The sequence below is a fragment of the Astatotilapia calliptera genome, chromosome 18, assembly GCF_900246225.1.
Source record: "Astatotilapia calliptera chromosome 18, fAstCal1.2, whole genome shotgun sequence".
Classification (NCBI taxonomy): domain Eukaryota; kingdom Metazoa; phylum Chordata; class Actinopteri; order Cichliformes; family Cichlidae; genus Astatotilapia; species Astatotilapia calliptera.
This window is the reverse complement of record NC_039319.1, coordinates 10,360,864-10,383,780: the sequence shown is the minus strand read 5'-3', so window position 1 is coordinate 10,383,780 and position 22,917 is coordinate 10,360,864. Positions and strand designations below refer to the sequence as shown.

At 41.1% G+C, this 22,917-nt stretch overlaps 1 protein-coding gene across 1 annotated transcript; it reads right to left on the bottom strand.

Annotated features, from left to right (window-relative positions):
• Positions 1-1,274: 1,274 nt before the first annotated feature.
• twsg1a (twisted gastrulation BMP signaling modulator 1a) lies at positions 1,275-21,581 on the bottom strand. Its single transcript, XM_026150586.1, has 5 exons — positions 20,983-21,581; positions 20,103-20,263; positions 8,982-9,081; positions 3,666-3,926; positions 1,275-1,648 (listed from the first exon to the last, which is right to left on the bottom strand). The coding sequence occupies exons 2-5, from the start codon at positions 20,226-20,228 to the stop codon at positions 1,467-1,469; spliced, it is 669 nt and encodes a 222-aa protein (XP_026006371.1). The 5' UTR covers positions 20,229-20,263; positions 20,983-21,581; the 3' UTR covers positions 1,275-1,466.
• Between the last annotated feature and the right edge of the window lie 1,336 nt (positions 21,582-22,917).

Genomic DNA, 22,917 nt, shown 5'->3' with positions numbered 1-22,917 from the left:
TGCGTGCAAAAATTCCTAAATGTTTATTGCAAAACCTTTTTTTTCAATCCCCTGAATTACAGATTAAAGTAATAATTTATAAAAGAAACAATTTATATTCATTAAGACTGCAAACCAGTCATGGAAACCATAAACTCACCATAAAAGCATTTACTCATTTCTTGTATCAAGTCAGAAGTCACACCATTTTCATAGACTTCAATATAAGGATTAATGCAATTTTAAGGCATGTCTGCCAACATCCAGAAGCTACTTCATTTTTTATATATAGTCTGTTAGCAACACTCTGGCAAAGTAAGTGGTAAAAATACACCTAGTAGTTGGTAGAAGTGGGTGCTTCATTTATTTGGAGATCCTACCACAAACGTATTTTCTTTATAGGTTTCCTGGCTGAAAACAGTCTGGAACTAATGGCGTATGTTTAGGCTGTGGTATCGTTTTGATCTTAGCCACAAGTTCACTGCTATTCAAGCCAGTGTACAAGAGAAACTGTCAAACTGTGTTTTTAAAAAGCAACTAGAATCTAAATTTGGTGAAACCACATGCTATTCTCAATCATGTGTACTTTCCCCGAGCGCTGCGGTCGGACCCAGAAGACTGGTGGTCATCCTCACATATGAAACACATTATCCCTCTGATGATCTTTGTTGGCACCGTCGGCTCCAAACCACACAGCTGCAGTGGTGAAATGAGGTCGTGATTCAATATTTAAAAAAAACAAAAAAAAAAAAAACAAGGCTTCATTGTGTCGGCCGGTGGAGGAGTCTGTGCAAACTGCTGTTGCATGCCAATTGGGAACACAATCAGTGATAGGGCACCCTGCTGCCTTTTGAAAATGTACTGGCATTACAAAGAGCATTTGTGTGTGGCGGTGAGAGATTGGCATCGGTAAATGTTCCCTTCTCCACCCACCCTCCCCACACCATTGCTTGCATGAGACGGTCGGTGAGCAGTGGAACACCTGTGGACCAGAATGGTATAATAACAACTTTGTTTCCCCAGGAAATGATGCGTTTCCTGACTTGGGCAACAGAAGAGCTGGAGACAGGCAACTAGGAAGACAAATATTTACCATTTCACTCATGCCATAAGCTTTTCACACATTTTTTTCCCCCCTCCCCAGAATATATAATGAAAGACTTTCTTAGAGACGGAAACAGTCACCAAAACGTATCTTTATTTGGCATGAGACTGGGATTTAGCGGACCATAATTGTAAAAATACATTATTCATATACAACTCTAGTAAAAAAAAAAAAAGAAAAGAAAATGCTATAAAAAAAAAAAAATCTAAAAATATACAGTGAAACAAAAACAGCAGAATAAAAGTTTGCAGGGGTAGGAGGAGGGCTGCAGGGGGCATTTTACAAGGTAACTGAGGAATGCTAGCACATAACAGTCATAGTTTCCTCTGTCCCCAGTCCTGCGGTATGGGGCAAGCATTTGGTACCAATATGTGCCCGCACTTCAGAAGAGACAGTTCATGCACTTCACAAGCTTGCTGCCGTAGTCCACGCACTCCGGTCCGATGCACTGGCAGCAGGCGTTGTGAAACCAGCGGTACTTGGATCCTCCCATTGACTCACAGTATAGTTTACACTGACGAATGGACACGCAGTCGTCAAAGTAGACCACAGTGCACATGCTCTCTGAAATTAAAGAACAACACGCAAAGATGATGGTGTGAGTCACAGATCCAGTAAAGAGAAAAAACTAAACCTTTAACCCTCAATTTCCTGCTTTTCCTTAAAAGCTGAGGTCAAATTGCTGCGTCAAGTATGATTGTGTGTTCTGGTGAGCTTAATGAGTTAACAGCTCAGCTCTGAGGGATTGCTTTCATTATTGCTTTATAGTAAATAAAGCAATAGAGGTTGAGAGCCAAAATGGCCTCAAATTCAAATAAAAATGGCAATGTAACACTTCCAATTCCCTTAGCTGGAGATCTTCTGGCAGCACAGTCCTGCTGTAATGATACAAAAGTCTGATCCAACCGAAACTGGTCACAGTTCAAGACTGACTCGTCAGGTCACATTTTATTACCCTCAGTGAGTGAGCCTAAATGTGAACAAAACAAGGAGACGGTGGGAACAAAGGAAAAATTAAATGGCAGCAAGTCTTGTTTTGTGTGAGCCATTCAAAAACGTAAAGCAATATGAGACGGCACATTTAGGAAAAGACTGACTGCTTTTAGTGGACCATGTGGCTTCTCATCATTAGTTACAATTTCTGTGGAATACGGTGGTTTCGCTGATGTACATTTGTGGTCAGAGGTTTACATACACTCATCTCAGGCATGAATGTCATGGTAATTTTAGGCTTTTAATCATTCCTTTGAACCCTTCTCTTTCCAGGGGAGAATGATTGGACAGCATACATCTTTAACGACTTTAACAAGGATTGAAAGTACAAGGAACTCTGTGCAGATCCCGGTATCGTCAGTCCGATGAGTGCTGTGAAAACCTTTTTCTGCTGGCAAAGCGTAGTAGTAGCAGTCAACCATGATTAATAACAAGAAGTTAACAGACCTTTGCCATGTCAGGTCCAGAGCCATTCTAGAATATTCATCACCGCTTATTCAAATATTTGAATCGATTTTCTTACGCGAGCATGAATCTCTATGATCAGAAAGCTGTATATTAATATACGAACATCTGTAGGCATGACAAAAAGTTTTATTACTGGACACGCTTCGATTTCCTAGTCCAAGTTTTACTGAATGAACTGGTTCTACTGACCAATCATATTTGAGCGGGCTTTGCTTGCGTGCAGGTAAATCATCTGTGTGCAGGGAGACGGACAGATTGCATCTGTCAAAAAGTCATTTTTTAAAGTTATCTGCTTTTGTAAACAACAATTTGCAGACAGAAGAGGAAGTCTTGGCCTGGATATCTGCCGGCCACAGAAACAAGCAAACAAAACACGCCGTTCCCCCCCCCCCGAGGACGAGTCATCAGACTAGATTGCTGATACATCGGTGTGCATACAGCATTTAAACTTCAGATTAAAAGAACGAGCCAGTTACAAAGAACTAAAGAGCAGCTGGAAGCATTAAACTTTTAAAACCCATCTCTGAAACATAATTTATAGACATTTCTTTATCTCGTTGTTGCTACACTGTCGTTTTATTCCAATTCATTTTTTTGACTGTTTAAATCTGCTGCTTTATGTTATTCACTCACTAGGACTTACTGTAGATTAAAAAGACAAAACATGAAAGTATATTTTTTATCTAATAATCAGTAACTGGCATAACTTTATTCCTTTTTTTGCCCTTTTTATGTTCTAAATGTACTTCTCTTTATGTGCTTTAAGTTAGTTATTTTTATTCTCTTTTATTACATTAGCAACTTATCAATCATCTGTGAAAAGCCAGTAAAAGTTTGCTTTTAAGCACGCCGAAACACATGATTAAAGCAACATAAAACATTAATAACAATAAATAACTCAAGTTTTCATTATAAAGTTGAAATTTTTAGATTTCCAACTTAAAATTTTGACATAATAATAAGCCCAAATTTTGATTGGATTGCAATAGTTCCCCCCCCAATTAATTATTTTTTTTTTGGCCTCAGTGACAGAAATATGCTTTCCTTCAAACTTTATGATCACACCTCAATGTAGTAAAGTGTGAACAGGTACTTTTCCACGCTAACGCAGCGGCGTTACCTTGACTGTCGAGGCTGCCGTGGATGCTGTTGCCAGGCACGGTCACGTTCTCGTGCTGGCTGTTGAGCGTCTCCAGGAAGGAAACCAGGTTCTCGTGATGCGACAGCTCCTCTGAGACGGGGAAGGACACGACCATCATGTTGATCTGCACGTCGCCTTCCGTGAGGGCGCGGAACAGCGAGGGGATGGGATTTTGCAGCTCCTCCACGGTGCTCTTGGACGTGGCTGGAGTGTCGCTGTAGTTCTTTGGGTTACACATCCCTGATGTGAAAACAGTGAGAGCACAGTGAAGGATCAGGTCACAGGAATCATCTCAGAAAGCAGAAACTGCTGGAAGTCTTGTTTGATTGAAACTCTGACTTCACCAACACAATGCAGCTAAATAACTGACGCTCACGAGGCAATTTCCCCACTTCTCTGGAAAATCCATAGACATCACTGTCAGGTTTTATTAATTCATACAAAAGTAACAGTTATTGGAGTTACTGGATTATCCAGAGTAACAATGAAACTTGGAAAATAGGGCACAAAGACCATTAATTTACATATAAAGAATTTTTCCCTCAATTTTTTACGTTGTCCAATTGTATTCATTGGATTCAGTTACATGCAGAGCCATTTGTTTTGTTTTTAACTGAAATCATTCAAATTTTAGACCTTATGCTAGTCATTTACTACACTCAGTAGCCTGGAAGGAATCAGGTTTATTAGTTTACATGATACAGTGTTTGCTGTGATCAACAATTCTCTGATGGAGGCTTTTGTATAGTTGCAAAACTCGTGAAATCTTTGAGATCATGTTTATTTCAGTGTAAATACAGCGTAAAGCAGCAGACTTTCACACAGTTTAAGAAAAAAGAAAAAGAGACCGAAGCAAAAAACTAGAACAGCAGTGAAGGAACGGGCCGGCTCACGATCCATCACAATCACAGGTTATTTTAATGTGTGAGGTTTTCTTGTCATTTTGCACAAATGAATAAGAATTCAAATCTGGTGAGAAGTTGAGGAGGCTCACAGTCAGTCCTCGGGACAAATTCATCTTGTTTTACTGAAATCTGACTGATACTCTCACAGGGGTAAGTCTCCAGGAAGTTAAACGCTTTCTGGTGACTTATCAGTCCTACACAGCAGCACGGAGGACTTAATCCTACGTACGAACAGCCAAGACTGAGGTTTCCGTGGGTTTCCCCTAAATTTCATACTTTCATTCCTATAAAACTTCTACTTTATTAAAAAAGTTGAGAATCATGACCATTCCAAAACACCTGAGAGGCAACAAAATTGTGTGTCTCTCTCTCTCTCTCACGTTTGTCTCCTTCACTAATCCACAACGTTAATTTCCCTCATTAAGAAAAAAAAAAAAAGCAAATCTAAGTCTAATATTTTGATGTTTGATCTTAAGAAAAATGTTAGATCATAATTAAGAAAATTAAAAATCCTACAACTTACCCTCTTCTTTTATAATTTACAGTCTTTTAATGAACCTACTCACTGAGAACTGTGCGATTCAAGTGAAGAGTAAACATTTTATGGCATTTTTATTCAGATATATCACCAAGGACGTGACTGTGGGTCGCAAATCTACTTGAAAAACTGAGTGAGGTAATGTCAAAAATAGATATGCATTTTTGAGCATTAAGACATTTTTCCCCCTTTACAGTCTTGAATTATCCAGTTAAATCTTAAAAAGACTGGTTTAAAGGCTAAACGGTCGAACACACACACAGACACAGCAACTCAGAAAGGGCAGTTCTGTAAAACCACACCACTGTCAAAAACGTCTCGTCTCAATTAAGGCCTTTTTAACACTTCATTTAATTTCCAGATACAGTAGTAATCACTCGACAAAGTCCCCACATCAAGATATGATCTTCCTAAGCCTTCAAATGAGTCAAAGTGAATTATAGTTAATGACTAAATCATTTTATGGAGAACGGAGTTTGACAGAGGAATTGGATTACAAAACTGATGCTAAAAGCAGAGCCAGAACAGCTGTTTTCGATAAAATGTACACATGGGTCCTCCCTCCATGTCCTCCCTCCCTCCTCTAAAATATAAACAGTCCTCTCCCCTCCACTCGGCCGCTCTAACGGCTCTCAGACACACACTTCAAAGTAGATGGAATTTGGCACAGGGAGCGTGTTTAGAGTGAAAACTTACTTAAAGTAGACATAAGGGTAGCGGCAAGGAGGAAAAGCAAAAACATAAATGAGGAGTATAAACTTGCTCAAAGCTAAAAGCCATCCTCGGTGTATTGTAAAAGGCCTGTCCGGGAGGAAAACGGCACGTAACATCTGTGCAGCAGCAGCAGGAGCAGCAGGATGGAGTTCAGAGCTCAGTGTCAGATTCTTGTGTTCGTGTTCCACATGAAAGAGCTTTAATAAAGCTTCCTTGTCAGCACGTGAAGCAATATCTGTCTGCTGGAGCTGATCTGAGAGAAGACTGGTTTACGAGGGCGAGAGCTCAAACCTCGTGCTTGCGTTCTCGCACAAACTCCAAACAGCGTGAGGGGAATCGAGACGTGTCAACAGGTGTCCTCTCTCACACGTAGCACACAGCTTCAACATGTTAAACCAACAGTGTGCGCGCGCGAGTGTTATCGCTTCTGGAAATCTGTTTTATTTAGATGAGGGAGTCTCCTACGCCACGCAGACTTTGTGGGATCTGGAAGGTTATTAAGAGCGTTTCAATCTATGCAAGTGCAGCGTGTGAAAATGGCTACGGATAAAATTCTTAACAGATGCAGGCACCCTCCACAGGAAGGGATTTTGGGGGTGGGGTTAAACAACCTCCACCAAATAAATAAGTAAATAAATAAAAACCAAAAGAAGTGCAAAATAAGCTAAATCCACATGCTAAGCTACATACAGAATTACAAAACAAACAAATTTAGGGGGAGCCGCAAAACCACCAGAGACAGAAACAAAGAAATATCAAACGAGAGATGCGAAATGGAAAGCAGAACACACACAAATGCACAAATTATCAAGGACACAGAAAAGAATGTGCAAAGCAGCTTTAAAGAGGAACAGTCCAACCACAAAACAAGAGGCAAAAACATCACAAAGAAATAAAATAAGCAAGAAAGTCAGAACAGACACACAAACAACAAGATAAAATACAAAAAGGACACAAAACAGTGAGAGTGACACAAAAATACCTGCGAGAGTCAAACACACAAAATGAGAATAATGAGATGCACAGCTAAATTACAGCTTTAAAAAAAACAACAAAAAACTCGTACAGTCTGGATGTCGTGCAGCCATGTAGCGGAGGTGGGATAGCTTTAACAGCTCCGAGTCAGGCTCTTAAACTTTGACTCTGCTCACTGTTTCTCTTGTTTTTTACCAATCTGCCTTTAAGTCTGGTTTTCAAACCACCCCTGCTGCTTTGAAGTGAGTTACAGTTTTAACCAAAAGTCAAGAGTTCGTTTAAGCAGCTCGGCCTCGCTGTCCCTTCGGGGCCTCTTCATCCTTTGATCTTCGGGAGCACCTCGAGACTTCTGTCCATATGTGGAAGTGCTACTTTAATTTCCTGTGCTCTGATAAACAGTCGTCCTCTCCGCACGGAGGCCGAGACACGTTTGATATCTGGCTCTGCTCACCTCACACTCTGGTATCACAGCAGCAACACCCTGAGCAAACTGCAGCGGTTTAAACCTGTGTGCTTCTCAGCTGTCGAGCGCATTACAGCCGAGCTCTCAGGCTTTTACTGGGAGAAAGAGCTCAGAGATGAGACTTCAACTGGCACGTTCAGGTATGGATACAGATCAGTGTCAGAATTATTTGAACTACCTTACGAGTCAAAATATCTGGGGGGAGTTTAACACTTGCTGTGACAAGTCGTCAGGGTTTCTTACAACAAAACTGGGATTTCATTTGACAAAATGCAATCTTGGAACCACTGATGATCATCTGACAACGATTTAGCTCTTGAGATCTTTGGAATCATCTACATTCGTAACTAATGTTTGGTGCACACAAGCTAAATGATTGAGCTAATAGGCTAGCCTCTGGGTTCCCTGATGAGCTCAGCTCATCTTTATGGGGAAATTATGGTTCACCAATGGCAGTGTGGGCAGCCTGGGACTACATGGCTACCTGCAGAGCACGCCTGTGGTCAGATTAGGTTGCTGTGGGTCCATCAGGTGCAGAGAATAGTAAACTTCTAGCACACGAAGATGATTTGGGGAAATTTGTGGAATTTTTTTGAACTTCTACCTTTTTGCTACCTTCCCTGTCCCGCCTACTCATCAACCGATCAGCAACGAACACACTCATCCATGTCAAGCACCATGTAGCATGGATTTTGGACGACTGTCGGGAGCATATTTACATGGTTTGAAAACCCCTCTTCGTTGACAAATCCCTCCATAAATCGAAACAATCAGGGTAGCATAAACTAAGCATGACACAGGCTCTGCTTCTATGCCACGACACTTCATCAAATTTTGCTTCCTCCTTCACATCACACCATGAATGTTTCAGAAGAAGTCTGCACAGTTCTCACCACATTTTTCTTCAAGTCAATCTGATCTATAAAGAGGACAGAGTCATTTTTCCAAACACAGAGGAACTTGTGTAATACTTCTGACTGAAACAAGCTCTGTCTTGGGCTGGCCTTAAAGCCATGTATTCTCATTGTTATGGGTACTTTTCCCTATGCAACCCTCTGAACATAGGCAGGATTCACAACAGAGTCCAGTACCAGCACTGTGTATAGCTCCCAAAGCCTCATGTTAAACCTGAATCAGTGGTGAAAGATGCACGATTAGCCATTTGTCCATGTTTTTTCTCAACATGGAGGAAAAAAAACAAAAACTCTGCTTCAGAAAAGGCAGCAAAAAAAAAAGAAAAAAAAAAAAGCAGGAGACCTTGGGCCTGATGTCTCACCCCATTTCTCTCTGACGGAGGAGGGGACGGCAGCGCTTTCATGTCACCTTTTTTGAGTGTAGAGTGAGCGATGAGGTGATTCAAGTTGAGTCATACAGTTCAGAAGGACAAAACAAAAACACTGTGATGTGACGTGGTGCTGTATGTGTGCGTGTTTGCACTTCAGTCTTGCGTCGCTGGTTACCGATGGAAATAAATCCTTGTAAACAAAACTTCACAACAAATTCAGCACTGCGGTACACACATCCATCGCTTCTGACACTAATGTCTTACGCACATGTTGAGCTCAGCAGATATCACCAACCTGCTCAGTGTGCAGAAGCCTGAACTAACAGTGAAGTTCTCCAAACCTAAAACAACACGGACCAACTTTCTGTCAGCTTTAAAATGCGTTGCTAATAAAAACGGAGTCCCCTGCACTCACCCACGCAGTCGCAGCACTCCTCCCAAAGATTCCCCAGACACAGCATGCACTCTTTACAGCAGGAGCAGTTCCCATCAGACGGACGACACTGGCACAGCTCCTGCAGGAGAAAACACAAACGTGCATCAGTAAAGCAGAAACAGCTCGTGACTCGTTGCAAAAACACTGGATAGTACTGGCTGCTGTCCTGATTATTATGCTACTGGTTGTACAAGCATACTTGCTACACATCAGTAATTTTTTCCACTGAGATAAAGAGTGTGGACAGCGAGCATAGAAGCAAACCATTACAGAGACCTGTGCACAAACTGGAAATTATATTTTATGAAGGTAAAATATGGAAATGAACAAATTTAACCACGACCAACCGAAATGTTTCCTTTGCTATACACCACAAACACACTTTGTCCATGATGTAGGAATGGCAGCAATAATGCCAGCCACAGACGTGAGATGTCGACTGATACATTATAATGCAGAATGGCACGCTTATGTGGAACAGTGTCATCACGTAGTTTGTCCAGCAGAGTGACTTTGATGTCCACTGTGTCCAATACAGACATCACCGCAGACTGTACAGGCTTTGGTTAGGATGTCTAATATTAAAGTTAGTGACAATGAAAGTATGACTGAACAAATATGGCTTGTTTGGAAAGGTTGGAGGATGAAGCCTCTTCTCTCTTAAAAGAACACGGCAGCACGGCTTTTGTTTGCAAAGCGTCTTCTGAACAACAATTCTGGGACAATGTCCTTTAGACAGATGAGCCCAAAGTGGAGATGTTTGACCTGAATGCACAAACACCTCATTCAAACTCCTGTGCATATGGAAGTTTCCTACAGTCAAATATGACTCTAGTCAATGCATTCTGTATGTCTTCTTCAGTAGTCTTTCTCACTCACTATGTGTTAATAGACCTCTCTGCATTGAATCATACTTGTTATTAATCTATGTCTCTCTTCCACAGCATGTCTTTTGTCCTGTCTTCCTTCTCTCTCCCCAAAAAGTCGCAGCAGATGGCCCCGCCCCTCCCTGAGTCTGGTTCTGCCAGAGGTTTCTTCCTGTTAAAAGGGAGTTTTTCCTTCCCACTGTCGCCTAAGTGCTTGCTCATAGGGGGTCATATGATTGTTGTGTTCTTCTCTTTATGTGTTATTGTAGGGTCTACCTTACAATATAAAGCACCTTGAGGAGACAGCTGTTGTGATTTGCTGTATAAATAAAACTGAATTGAAAGTATCTGGCAAAATTGGCTTAAGCAACAGGACAATGGTTCCAAACACAGCAGCAAATCTACAACAGGCTGAAAAAGAAAAGATTCTACAGCCCAGTCTGGACCTCACCCTACATGCATTGAAGCAATGCCGTAAAGAAGAATTCCTCAACAGTGATGCAGCAGTCTGATAAAGTCATACACAATATAATTATTTAGTAGCCCTACAAGCCATTGAATCGTGGGGTGTACCTCGTTTTCACAGGACTGTATGCATTAAACACTGCTTAACAAAACCCGACTACTAAACTCATCTCAGTCCTGATGAATTTGATGCGGAGGTGTCTGACAGGTGCAGCAGAAGCTTCAAATCACAGCAAACACGCTGCTCAAACAGCAGACGTGCCATTAAAACATTACAGGGCCCACACAGGCCATTACAAGACTGCGCTCTGCGTGTGGCATTCATCGAAGAATGCGAGACGTCACCGCAGACTCGAATAACTGAAAAAAAAAAAAAAAAAGAAAAGAAAAGAAAAAAGAAAAAGAAACGGCATTTCCTTTCATGACCGCAGCAGGTCCGGACACGTTAATCCACACTTTCACATCACAGGTCTCGGTTTATGATCGAGTTAAATATTTGACACGTTCTTTAAAGAAAAACTGCACTTTGTTACAACTTTGGTTTACTAAACCAAGAATTCAACTGATTCACAATAAAGTAGCTAATTATGTTGATGATGTTTGTACTTGTAGTCATCAGTAGCCACATGTTAACAATTTACTTAATGTAATCAATAACAGTGGTTACCATGGTTCAGCATTTTCTAATTTGATGGGTTTGTTTTATTTTGTTTTTTTGGATTTCTGTTCATATTTTATCATTTAAAAAAAAAAAAAAAAAAGTGTTGGTTTTAGCCTTTTAAAATTTTTACTGCATGGAGGACGTGTCAGCGGCAAGATTTAGGAAAATCAGTGATAAAAAAAAAAAAAAAAAAAAAAAAAAAAAAAAAACCCCAAACAAACACAAAACCCCACTTCACCAAAAGCAGTTGACTCACAGTTTTGTTGAGATCTCAAAGCTCAAACACACCATCAATGTCTCATCTGTAAGTGGTAAGAAATTATTTTATATTCAAACAAATACTAAAACTAAGGATATTTCCGCTTTTTATTTTTTATTTTTTCCCCCCGCATACTCTTTCACGTGATTCAGTTTATTTTGAAAAGTCTCAAAAGCATCTTGAGCTTTATTGTGAAAGGTTTATATGGAACATAAACAAGCGGACACGCGATGGTTTTACCATCGTTGTTGCTAACCACAACCCATAAAAAACAGGCTTGTCCGTCAGTTGTGTGGTTATATTAAATATAAGAGAAAGAGAGAACTTTAAGAAATTAATATAGCCACTACAGTGACCATCAAAACGATGAAAAAAATATTGCCGTAAACAGTTTATTTTACGACACCACGAAACAAACGAAAGCGTAAAATGAAACGATAGACGTTTTTATATAGTCATCCGATATATATCGTTATATCGAACAGCCCTAGTCAGTTATGTCTTCTTTTTGACTTTAGGGCAAAAATAACCCTTTTTCCTGCAGTAGTGCCATTATTGTTATGCAAGCTGACCAATTTTAGAGACGCCAGCTGTAGAGAGCATCATCTCCCTTCTCTTGATTATAGTGGAACTAAAAATTCCACTTCTCATGTAGTCCCTAATCCCCAAAGAAGTTTTTCTACAGAAACTACGAATCCTAATGAAATCCACAAGATCAAATCCAGCCCATCAGATGAGAGTTAACACTTAAAGGAGAATTGGATATTGAACATGCTCGCTGGTGACATCCAGGTTGGCCCACAGACTTTCTGAGGACAATTATTAAGACTCATTTCTCTGCCTGTTAGGAAGGTTTTGCCAAATTCTCACAGAGGAGGAGGAGGATTAAAGTGGTTTTCATGTTTGCTAACAAGGAAAAGATCCAGGTTAACTTCTAAGAGGAAATAAATCTTTTGCTTTAGGAAATTTAAAAAAAAAAAAAAAAAAACCCTGCCAAAGCAACAGGTGATGATACAGCCCAAACCATGCAGGCCAATCAGAAGCCTACAAACAATAACACACAGTGCACACTGAGTTCAACAAGATAAATAAAAGCACACACATTTGACCTTGCAAGACAAAAATCTCTGGTTTGCTTGTCTGCAGGTAAATGCCAAAAAAATCTTGAAAAATTTTCAAGAAGTGCAATTTTCAGTGACTTAAAAAAACTAAACAAACTAACAAACAAACAACAAAATGAACAACAATTATTAAAAGTTGAACGTGTGCAAAGATCTTGTGTTTTTTTTTCCTGTCCCACTCATTTTCTACATATCTGTACAGTGATGAGAGAGTTTCCATGAAACAGACACAAACATTCAAAAACATTCATGTGGATGTTTTTGAATGTCCAAAACATTCAAACTGGAACAAACTATCCTTTAAAGTCTTAAGTCTTTTCCAGACCGGAGTCCTGAAAGACTTTCACAGCTCAGGTCCTCATATTGGCACATGAAGTGAAATCTAAAGCATTTATTAAAGTACACAAAAAACTCTAATAAAAACAACAGCTGTGCAAATAAGAAAGAAAATATAAAAGTCTTTGTATGACATGATCTCATACAGAGGCCTCACACACACACACACACACACACAGGCTTGAGCTCAACTGCTCACGATGCTTTTTTTTTTTTTTTTTCTTCTTCTTCCTTTCTCTTAGATGGAAGCTACAAGTTTCTGCAAACATCCAAAAACATGAAACCACTGCTGATGCAATACCTCCTGTTCAAACACAGGGAAACAGCACTCCTGTGCTGCAGTGCAGTTTGCGTTTAGAGTTAAAACGACACAAAACTAAAAAAAGCGCAGTTGGTGGGCTTAAAAAGCAAGTGAGAGTGCCAGAGGAGCTCCTCTTCCTCCCTCCTGTTCCCCCATGACACTAAACAGGGAGCACATTCCTCCATGTCAAGGTCACTGGGATGGGGGAGGAACAGAAGGAGGGAGGGAGAAGAAAACACCTGGAGAACAGGACAGGGCTGCTCCCTCCATGACTCCTTTCTTCCAGAGTCTCCTTTGCAGTTTTGCAGAAACCATGTTTTACACATAGACAGTCTCTCTTCAGTGACTCACCATCGAGGGATTGCAAGAAACACACAGAGCTCACTTAATCACTGGCCTCTCAATCCCCAAACCTCTGATCAACATCAGATCCCATGAGTAATTATGACTCTCAAGGGTGAAATTATGAAAAACTAAACAGCTGCTCCTGGGAAGAAAACATGCAGCCTTAAATCAGGCAAAACGTATAAAAATAGAAATTAATTTTTTTTTAAAAAAAGGATGGAGGAGACTCATAGACCTGCATTTAGCCTGGCTTTAAAACAGTAACGGCTAACTGCCTACTAACTGCTACTTTAGCTGGATCCACTTAAAGAAATAAAAATAAATAAAAAGTACATAACAGTACATAATCACCTTTTCTTTTGAAGAAACGTTTTAGTGAATCTTATCTAAGAACCATGTCTTTATGTGACGTATGGCACTAAAGCAAGAATGCTTTTCATTAGCTTAATTTACAGTTACTAGTAAATTTGCTTATTTATTATGAAGATGTAGGCAAAACAGGAGGGAAGTGTCAAATATAAAGCTAAAGCTAAAGCTAAAATAACTGATTAGCTTACATTTCAAAACTTAAGGAAGGCCGGCTGCAAATCTACACGTCAGATTTCCAGCCGGCCTTCGCTTCAGGAGTGTTTTGTGGAAAACTTGCTCACATGTTTAGGGGTAAGAATTTAAGAAGTGATGTTAATTACCTTATATTTGTTAAGAATGAGCTCAAGCTTAGAGGGAGCTAGCTTTAAAATAAGCACCTCTCTGTTTTTACAATCTTTGCTATGTGCAAAGACTAAGTTAGAGCTCCATGTTTTTGTTTTGGGTATTTACGGGAGTAGAAACCACAATTCACTTCAAACTTTTTTTTTCCTTTTACTTTATTTAATTCCATTTAGCACCCACATGAAGATGGGACATACAGTGGGGCAAAAAAGTATTTAGTCAGCCACCGATTGTGCAAGTTCCCCCACCTAAAATGATGACAGAGGTCAGTAATTTGCACCAGAGGTACACTTCAACTGTGAGAGACAGAATGTGAAAAAAAAAAAAAATCCATGAATTCACATGGTAGGATTTGTAAAGAATTTATTCATAAATTAGGGTGGAAAATAAGTATTTGGTCACCTCAAACAAGGAAAATCTCTGGCTCTCACAGACCTGTAACGTCTTCTGTAAGAAGCTTTTCTGTCCCCCACTCGTTACCTGTATGAATGGCACCTGTTTGAACTCATCATCTGTATAAAAGACACCTGTCCACAGCCTCAAACAGTCAGACTCCAAACTCCGCCATGGCCAAGACCAAAGAGCTTTCGAAGGACACCAGGAAAAGTATTGTAGACCTGCACCAGACTGGGAAGAGTGAATCTACAATAGGCAAGCAGCTTGGTGTGAAAAAAATCAACTGTGGGAGCAATCATCAGAAAATGGAAGACATACAAGACCACTGATAATCTCCCTCGATCTGGGGCTCCACGCAAGATCTCATCCCGTGGGGTCAAAATGATCATGAGAACGGTGAGCAAAGATCCCAGAACCACACGGGGGGACCTGGTGAATGACCTGCAGAGAGCTGGGACCAAAGTAACAAAGGTCACCATCAGTAACACGCTACAACGGCAGGGAATCAAATCCCGCAGTGCCAGACGTGTTCCGCTGCTGAAGCCAGTGCATGTCCAGGCCCGTCTGAAGTTTGCCAGAGAGCACATGGATGATACAGCAGAGGATTGGGAGAATGTCATGTGGTCAGATGAAACCAAAGTAGAACTTTTTGGTATAAACTCAACTCGTCGTGTTTGGAGGAAGAAGAATACTGAGTTGCATCCCAAGAACACCATACCTACTGTGAAGCATAGGGGTGGAAACATCATGCTATGGGGCTGTTTTTCTGCCAAGGGGACAGGACGACTGATCCGTGTTAAGGACAGAATGAATGGGGCCATGTATCGTGAGATTTTGAGCCAAAACCTCCTTCCATCAGTGAGAACTTTGAAGATGAAACGAGGCTGGGTCTTCCAACATGACAATGATCCAAAACACACCGCCCGGGCAACAAAGGAGTGGCTCTGTAAGAAGCATTTGAAAGTCCTGGAGTGGCCTAGCCAGTCTCCAGACCTCAACCCCATAGAAAATCTGTGGCGGGAGTTGAAAGTCCGTGTTGCTCGGCGACAGCCCCAAAACATCACTGCTCTCGAGAAGATCTGCATGGAGGAATGGGCCAAAATACCAGCTACTGTGTGTGCAAACCTGGTAAAGACCTATAGTAAACGTTTGACCTCTGTTATTGCCAACAAAGGTTATGTTACAAAGTATTGAGTTGTATTTTTGTTATTGACCAAATACTTATTTTCCACCCTGATTTACGAATAAATTCTTTACAAATCCTACCATGTGAATTCATGGATTTTTTTTTCACATTCTGTCTCTCACAGTTGAAGTGTACCTCTGGTGCAAATTACTGACCTCTGTCATCATTTTAAGTGGGGGAACTTGCACAATCGGTGGCTGACTAAATACTTTTTTGCCCCACTGTATTAAAAAAACCCGACTTTGTCTCAACCAGCTGACTTCTAGAAGCCTGCTGAGAGGCAGCACCTAGCATCTGTGAGCACAACCTCATCATCCAGTAAGTGTGAAGGTTACGTAATGGCCCTTTATTATCATTTGTCTAAACCAACATTAAGCTAGACTCAGATTTATAGCTACAATCTTTATAAATGTATTCTCTCCCAGAGCACCAGTGGTTTGAAGGACACCAGCAACAGCACAAAGAAAAAGAAGACGACATAAAATACAATTCGTCTTTGGAAATGGCAACTTCTTAAATCCATCTGTACATGTAAGAGGCTTAATCTGCTGCACAATATCACAGTGGACGGGATGGCTGTCTGGAGAAACAGCTCAAAGATGGCATCTGTAAGGCCTGCACTCAGACCTCATTACTGTGTGATACGACACTGGATTTATTCTTTAAATTACAGGTCATTAAAAAAGTGAAGACTGAAAAAAATGAGCTAACATGCAAACTGATTTGGACACAGCCACTTCTGCCTTTATTCTGAGACAAGCAATTTGTCTTCTGGCGCTACCTTTATAGTTAACGCACAGACATAATTAGTCTGTTAGTGTTAAAATATAACTACGTCCAAAAGTAGAGTTTCCATTCTTTTTACTGAAGGAAAACAAAAAGGAAACAAGGTCTTGTCCCATTTATTTTCTTTTCAAGTTCTCTTTCTTGGCTGGTATCACCCTAAAGCAGATTTCATATAAATTCGAGTAAAAACACTAAAGATTTACTTGCCTAAGCCTCTTAAACTCTTCATCTCCTGTGATAGTAAATTCAACCTCTTTGCTTTTTCACCATATTGTTTGACAAAAGAAGCTTGAAGACATCGCTTTGGGCTCGAGGAACCTCCTTCACCTCTGCCTGACGCTGTTAGGAAACAGCTGGAAAACGAATGGACAGACTAATCAGAACCAGCGGTAGTTGCAACCCTACTAACAACAATTTCCCCACTGAGGTGGATGAGGTTATCTTAACGGCTTAAAGAGCTCTTATTAGGCTACCCTTGCTCTCAAGTGGAAACCGCTGCAATCAGTCAAAGCCCGGCTGCAGCGAGACAAAAGGGCTCTGGAGGGAAAGTGAGTATGCGCTCGTCCCACCGAGCGACCGCTATTGTGTTTCAGCTTTGAAATCTGCTGCCCCACCCTGCTAAACAGCCTGGTGTGCAGAGTCCTGGACAGAGCTGGATTGTGAAGTTTTGCACACATCTTAGACTCAAAACTGTAGGTTTCTCTCCACACAGACGCACACACACCTCCTCCTGACCTTAACCTCCCCTCCCTCCTCTTCGACCTCCTGCTCTCATGTTTCCCCACCCCTTGGTGGGGGTTTAGGGAATTCAAGACAAATGACTTGAGATGGCAGCAGAGCGCAAAAGTGAGCGTCGGACAGCAAATCCCACTAATCACAAGCAACATGGAGCGTCTACAGAGGGGCTGGAGAGGCAGAAAAGTTTCTCCTTCACGGCGCACACACACATAAATCGCTCTCGCCTCTGACAGCTAGCGAGTTGGTGTCGACGGGGTCGCGGAAGCTACAGAGCTGTTGTCCGGAGCAGTGATTCATCAGGCGAAACAAGCCACCTGGAAGTAAAGAACAAATAGAGGGCCTCAAATGTTCTGGGGAAACTCAAGCCAGGAAGAAGGGATTTGTTTAGGAGTTTAATCCAAAAAGAAGTAAGCTTTAAAAAAAAGAAAAGAAAAAAAAGCCACGAGAGGCTGTATTTCCTCTGAAGATTTTTGGAAGAGAGCTCATTTTTCCTCAACTGTTTTTAGATCACTTAGCAATTTAAGACCTTTGCAAAACAACAAAATCCAGGAATTTCCTGGCTACAGTGATTCACGTGAGGATTTCTCAATTTTCCTGAGGCGTTTTCACACATGAACTCAGGAAGATGTTTGTAGAATCAGTTTGGGACGCCTTCTTAAGTTTCCTTTCGCCTCAGCCACATTTTCCCCAACTGAAAATATCAGTATCTCTGTATTCATCGCACCATCACCTGCACTACTCTCACATCAGTGCATCAGTCACACAAAGCAAACTCTGAAAGACCAAAGGACGTCTCTTCTGGCTGTATCAGATGCTTACGCGCCCTCATACAAATCCTCGGCGGGTACCTCTTAGAAAAGTTGAGGGCTGTGGTGCATGTGTGAAAACAGCACAGATAAAATTCCTTGTAACAGTTTCTAAAGCTGCACACAATGTGGGAAATAAGTATTCGATCCTCTGACGAATCTGCAAGTTTGATGAAGTGATGATTTCAGTCCATTATAAGGTAGTATGTGTAACCAATAGTGTTCTTGATGACTCTGGTCCCAACTGCCTTCAGACCGTCAACGAGCTCCTCCTTTGTAGTTCTGGGCTGATCCACCACCATCATGATCATCTTCACCCCATGAGACAAGATCTTGCAGGGCGATTTATGGTCATTTTCGATATCTACAGTTTGGATTCATCTCCTGCCTCTAAGTCTTGTTTCTTTTCATACCCACTGCTCACAGCTTACATTTAACCATGTCCTACATGTCTTGTTGTACTGTTGGTAGTTGCTGCACGAAAAGTTTTCCTTGAAGCAACGTAGTGATCAAAAGGGGGAAAGGTTGGATTACCAACCAGGAAAACGGAGGAAGAGCACAGGGCTGCTTAGACCCCTCTGGGCTCTGATTCACAGCATGCCAAGCAGATTTTTTGGTAACTTAATTAATTGCAGAAACCTGAACCTTTGCATTAAAGCCGGCGCTGTAGTACTGATGTATTTTGCAATCCTGCAGCAATGCTTTTTTTTTTTTTTTGCATGGTATCCACATTAGTGGTTAAAATCAACTCGAAACTGCATACATTTAATTATTTCATTTAATTAAGCAATGAGTTTGGTCTTCATGACTAAAGCCAGACCTTCAAAATGTCTTGTTTTAGCTAAATTAAAAATAAATAAATAAATCTAAATCCAAGAAAAGACAAACTTTGGAAGCAGAATATGTTCGGGATTTTGTTGGATGTGTTAATTTTTCTGCTAAACAATCTAAAAGCCAAATCTTGAACAAAGAAAAACAACAACAACAACAGCAACAGCTTCCTCTCTTTACTTGCAAACATCGTGCTCCAAGAATAGAGTCTGGTGCAAAACAGAGCTGCAGCTCACGTTCACAAGAGGTTAAACAGGTGAAATAGCCACTGAGGTTAATGACAGTACTTTAAAGACTGTAATGGAAGAGGCAGGAAAGCTAAACACACAGCTCTGACCTACAGGACAGCAGCCAAGCAAAAATCTAGCTTGACAGCTGAAAGAAAGTCAAATCAAGAGAAGAGTTGGCCTTTCTAAAACCAACTCGAAACAAGAATTCATGAAGGAATCGGTGTTAACGCGTGGGCTGAACCCCCCATCCGAACGTGTGAGGAAAAAAGTGACATGAAGGAAGCGATGTTAAAAAGTCAACAAGCATGAATGAGTTTGATGTGAGATTTTTAAAAGCAGAGCTAAAAGAACCTGACATAAATAAATACAAACAAACGAAACAGAATGAAAGAAAGACATCCAACTCCCTATCAGCTGAAGGCTGGATAGCTTCACAGGTCCGCTCCCTTTCAGACGCCTCCAGGATTATCTAGGGAATGTATCTGCATTCTTTACAACAGATTCCATCGTTGCTCCCAGGTCCAAATCTTCATCTTATCCTGGCAGATTTTTAGACTCGATTTTGGCTGCCGTTGGATATTTACTGTTAGAAGAACTTGTATAAAACAGACCGGCTGCGGAGGCATTATTTCCCCTCAGTGAATTCAGCTACCGCTCAAAGAAGCGCCGCTGTACAGTTTTGCTGCTTTTATGGAAGCAAAGCGGCAAAAAAGCGGACTCCTCGTCCACCTACTGCTGTCGCTTTAAACTCCTGACTTGTGTTTTAGCCAAGAGACACAACTGTGCCTGTTTACACAAAACAGCTGTAAACCCTGGAGGATGAAAAGCTTGAACTTGGCTGCACTTCGCCGCTTTAATCTCCAGAGAAGATCATCACATTCGTGAGTTAAGTGCACCTGAGATTATGTGTCTGCAACCACAGAGTTACCTCAGGGAGGCGAAGCCTGTTTGCAAACACTCGTTCTTTCACACACCGCCTCACCACAAACATCCAGGACTCGGCTCCACGTTTAAGGTGCAAAAACCAAAAGCAGCTCATGGGAAAACCTCAGCATCCCTTACCTGGATGAGACATTTGCTGACGTCACTGGCGCAGAGGGCTTTGTTGCAACCGGAGGTCAGAGATAATATTGAAAGGAGGAAGAGGAGAACGGCGACAGCGGGGAGGATCAGCTCACCGGGCCTCATCCTGACGGCTCACCAGCAAGGCACTGGGAAAAGTCCTACATCAATGAGAGACACAGCTCAGGATCTTGGATCAGGAATGGAGGATTAAGGCAAACAAACAACAACAGTTTAATTCCAAAAGAGGAAAGTGAAGCTCTGTTCGACTGGAGAGCTCTCCTCCATTTTGTGTGAGAGTTAACATCTAACTTCTACTGTTAAACACACACACACACACACACACACACACACACACACACACAGAGGAATAAAGTTTCATCCTAAAGTAGATGCAAATGTGCTGTCACGTGTGCAGGAACTCACTGCTTTGCCTTTCTGTAAAGTCTTAATTTGAACTTTTCTAAAACGCTCGCGTCACATCTCATTCAAAGCCAGCACTGCTTACTTTACTGAAGAACAACAACAACAACAACAACAACAACACATACACACATCTGGCAACATCAGCTCCCTTTCTCCCCCCTTTCTTCACCCCCTTCTATTTTTGTCGCGCTTTAACACTCTCTCCCATCTCGCTCCTACACTTCAACACTTGCAGCACATTGTTGCATTTCGCATGACGGCGAGAGAAAACATGTGAGGAACATTAGCTCCCCGAGTCCTGAACGCGTTTCTTCACCTCTCTTTTTCCCCTCCCCTGCTCCGCTCAAAACTTTGTCTCACTCGCACGCAGCCACAAGAGAATCGAGTGCGCAAAAAAAGAAAAGAAAAAAAATAACAGCGAGTAAATGCAGATATTAGAGAGTCTCAAACTTACCACAACGCAGTTAACGAGCTCGAGGTTCTCCTTTTTTTTTAAGGAGGACTGGGGTTGTGCTCTCTTTGAACCTCTCCAGGATGGTGTTCTGCCGCCGCTCAAGTGTCCACTGTGTCCAGAGGGCGTCAGTCTCTCCGCAGCACAAAGCGACAGGCAGTCGGGCGCCTTAAAGGCACACACACACTCCCTTTTCTATCCGGCGTCTGTGCAGGAAAACACCGGGTCTCGGGTCTCACACAGTCACCGGGTGACGCGCATGAATCATTCAGCTCACCTTTAACGTAAATATGAGCCCGGAGCAAAGTTTGAGAGGTCGGTGCGTAAAAGTGTCGTGCGTAAAATTCGCTTCTTCCAACGCAGGTGGGTTATGTTTGCCTTTTTCTTTCGCCCCCAACAACAAAGGAAGTATTTACTTTTCACTCCACCCCCTGCCCAATTACATACCCCCTTTTGTCTCCACTCTCATTAGTGGCCTTGTGGGTTGCTCATTAGGTCACCTGAAGCCGTGAAGCTGATCAGACTTCCAGCCGCGACGCCACCCTTCGCTCATTTGTTGCCGCCGCGGAAACCCTCTGATGGGGCGTTTAACTCCACAGGTGTTTTTTGTGAAACTTCATCAAAGACCCAACTGGCCACCACTTCCATAGCTGCAGGGGAGGAAGGCGAATTACAATTTTAATCGGATTTTTTTGTTTTTTTTATCTTAACAAAGGTTAATTAACTTTAAATTTGTGATAAATTATGTTTTGGACTAAAAGTCAGGTTTGAAAGTTGTCAAGATTAGTTTAATCAATTGCTTATGTTTATTTTATTTTATTTTAATTTGTTATGAGTTCTGTGGGTGTCAGAGGGAATATGAATATGTCAAAGAAAGTGTAAAAAAATCAGAGAATTATTGTGATGTATAACCAAACCAAAATATACGAAAATGTACCTATAGTAAAAATACTTTTCATCCAAAGTGTCCCTCTTAAGAATCCTACACATTATATTATTGAATCATAATTACTGATTGACGGATACGTGTAACTTTACTGTTACAGTTGCAGATGATTTAAAACCCTTACCTATAACACAGCAAGATATTAATAGATTTGTATTTTAAAAGCTGCAAAAAAAAAAAAAAAAAAACAATTAACCAAGGCTTTAAAATTATTGATAAGGATTAAAACTATAATATTTGAATCCAAAATATTGCGGAGTAGACAATTTATATGTAGCATAGTGTTTACATATCCTAAACTGTGCTTCAAGCTTCAAGTTTGTCTTTCCAGCCGTATGTAAAATACTGTGGCATGAAACTGCATTTCTCAGGGCCAGAATATGTGAAAAAGTGGGGAACGCACAAGATGAAGACAGAGCAACACAAGGACAGGTTAAAAAATGTTTTAGGAAGGGTTGGTGCCACATCATTCCTCACTGTTATGTATAAATATACCTTAAAGACAGACTAAAGCAGTGGAAAAGCTCCACACTGATAAAACTTATGGTGTCGAAGGTAACAGTCCCGCAGTAAATCCTTCATTCATAAAATTGATGTGCAGGAATGATTGAGGTGACAAATAAAATCTGTTGAAGCCAAATAAAACCAAACTATTAAAACACATTATGTTCGTCAGTATTAATGGTCCATGTAGGACTAGTATTATCATGTTAATTATACTCCTTTAAATATCATCTTACTGGAATAATAATGCTGATGCAATCGTGTGCAAGCAGCTTGTTATGTTCCACCCAAGCTACTTGCTTCAGCAGAGCTTTACATTAAGGGACTCTCTTCACCTTCATCTGCTAAAGGAGGAAACTTAAACTCAGCTTTAAGCTGAGCTTAAAAACATGCGTGTATGAGCAGGACTGCTCTAACATTTCAAACTGTTTTGAAGCCAGTCACATGACTTTCGGGTTTTAGATGACAAACCAACACCAAGAGGAGCG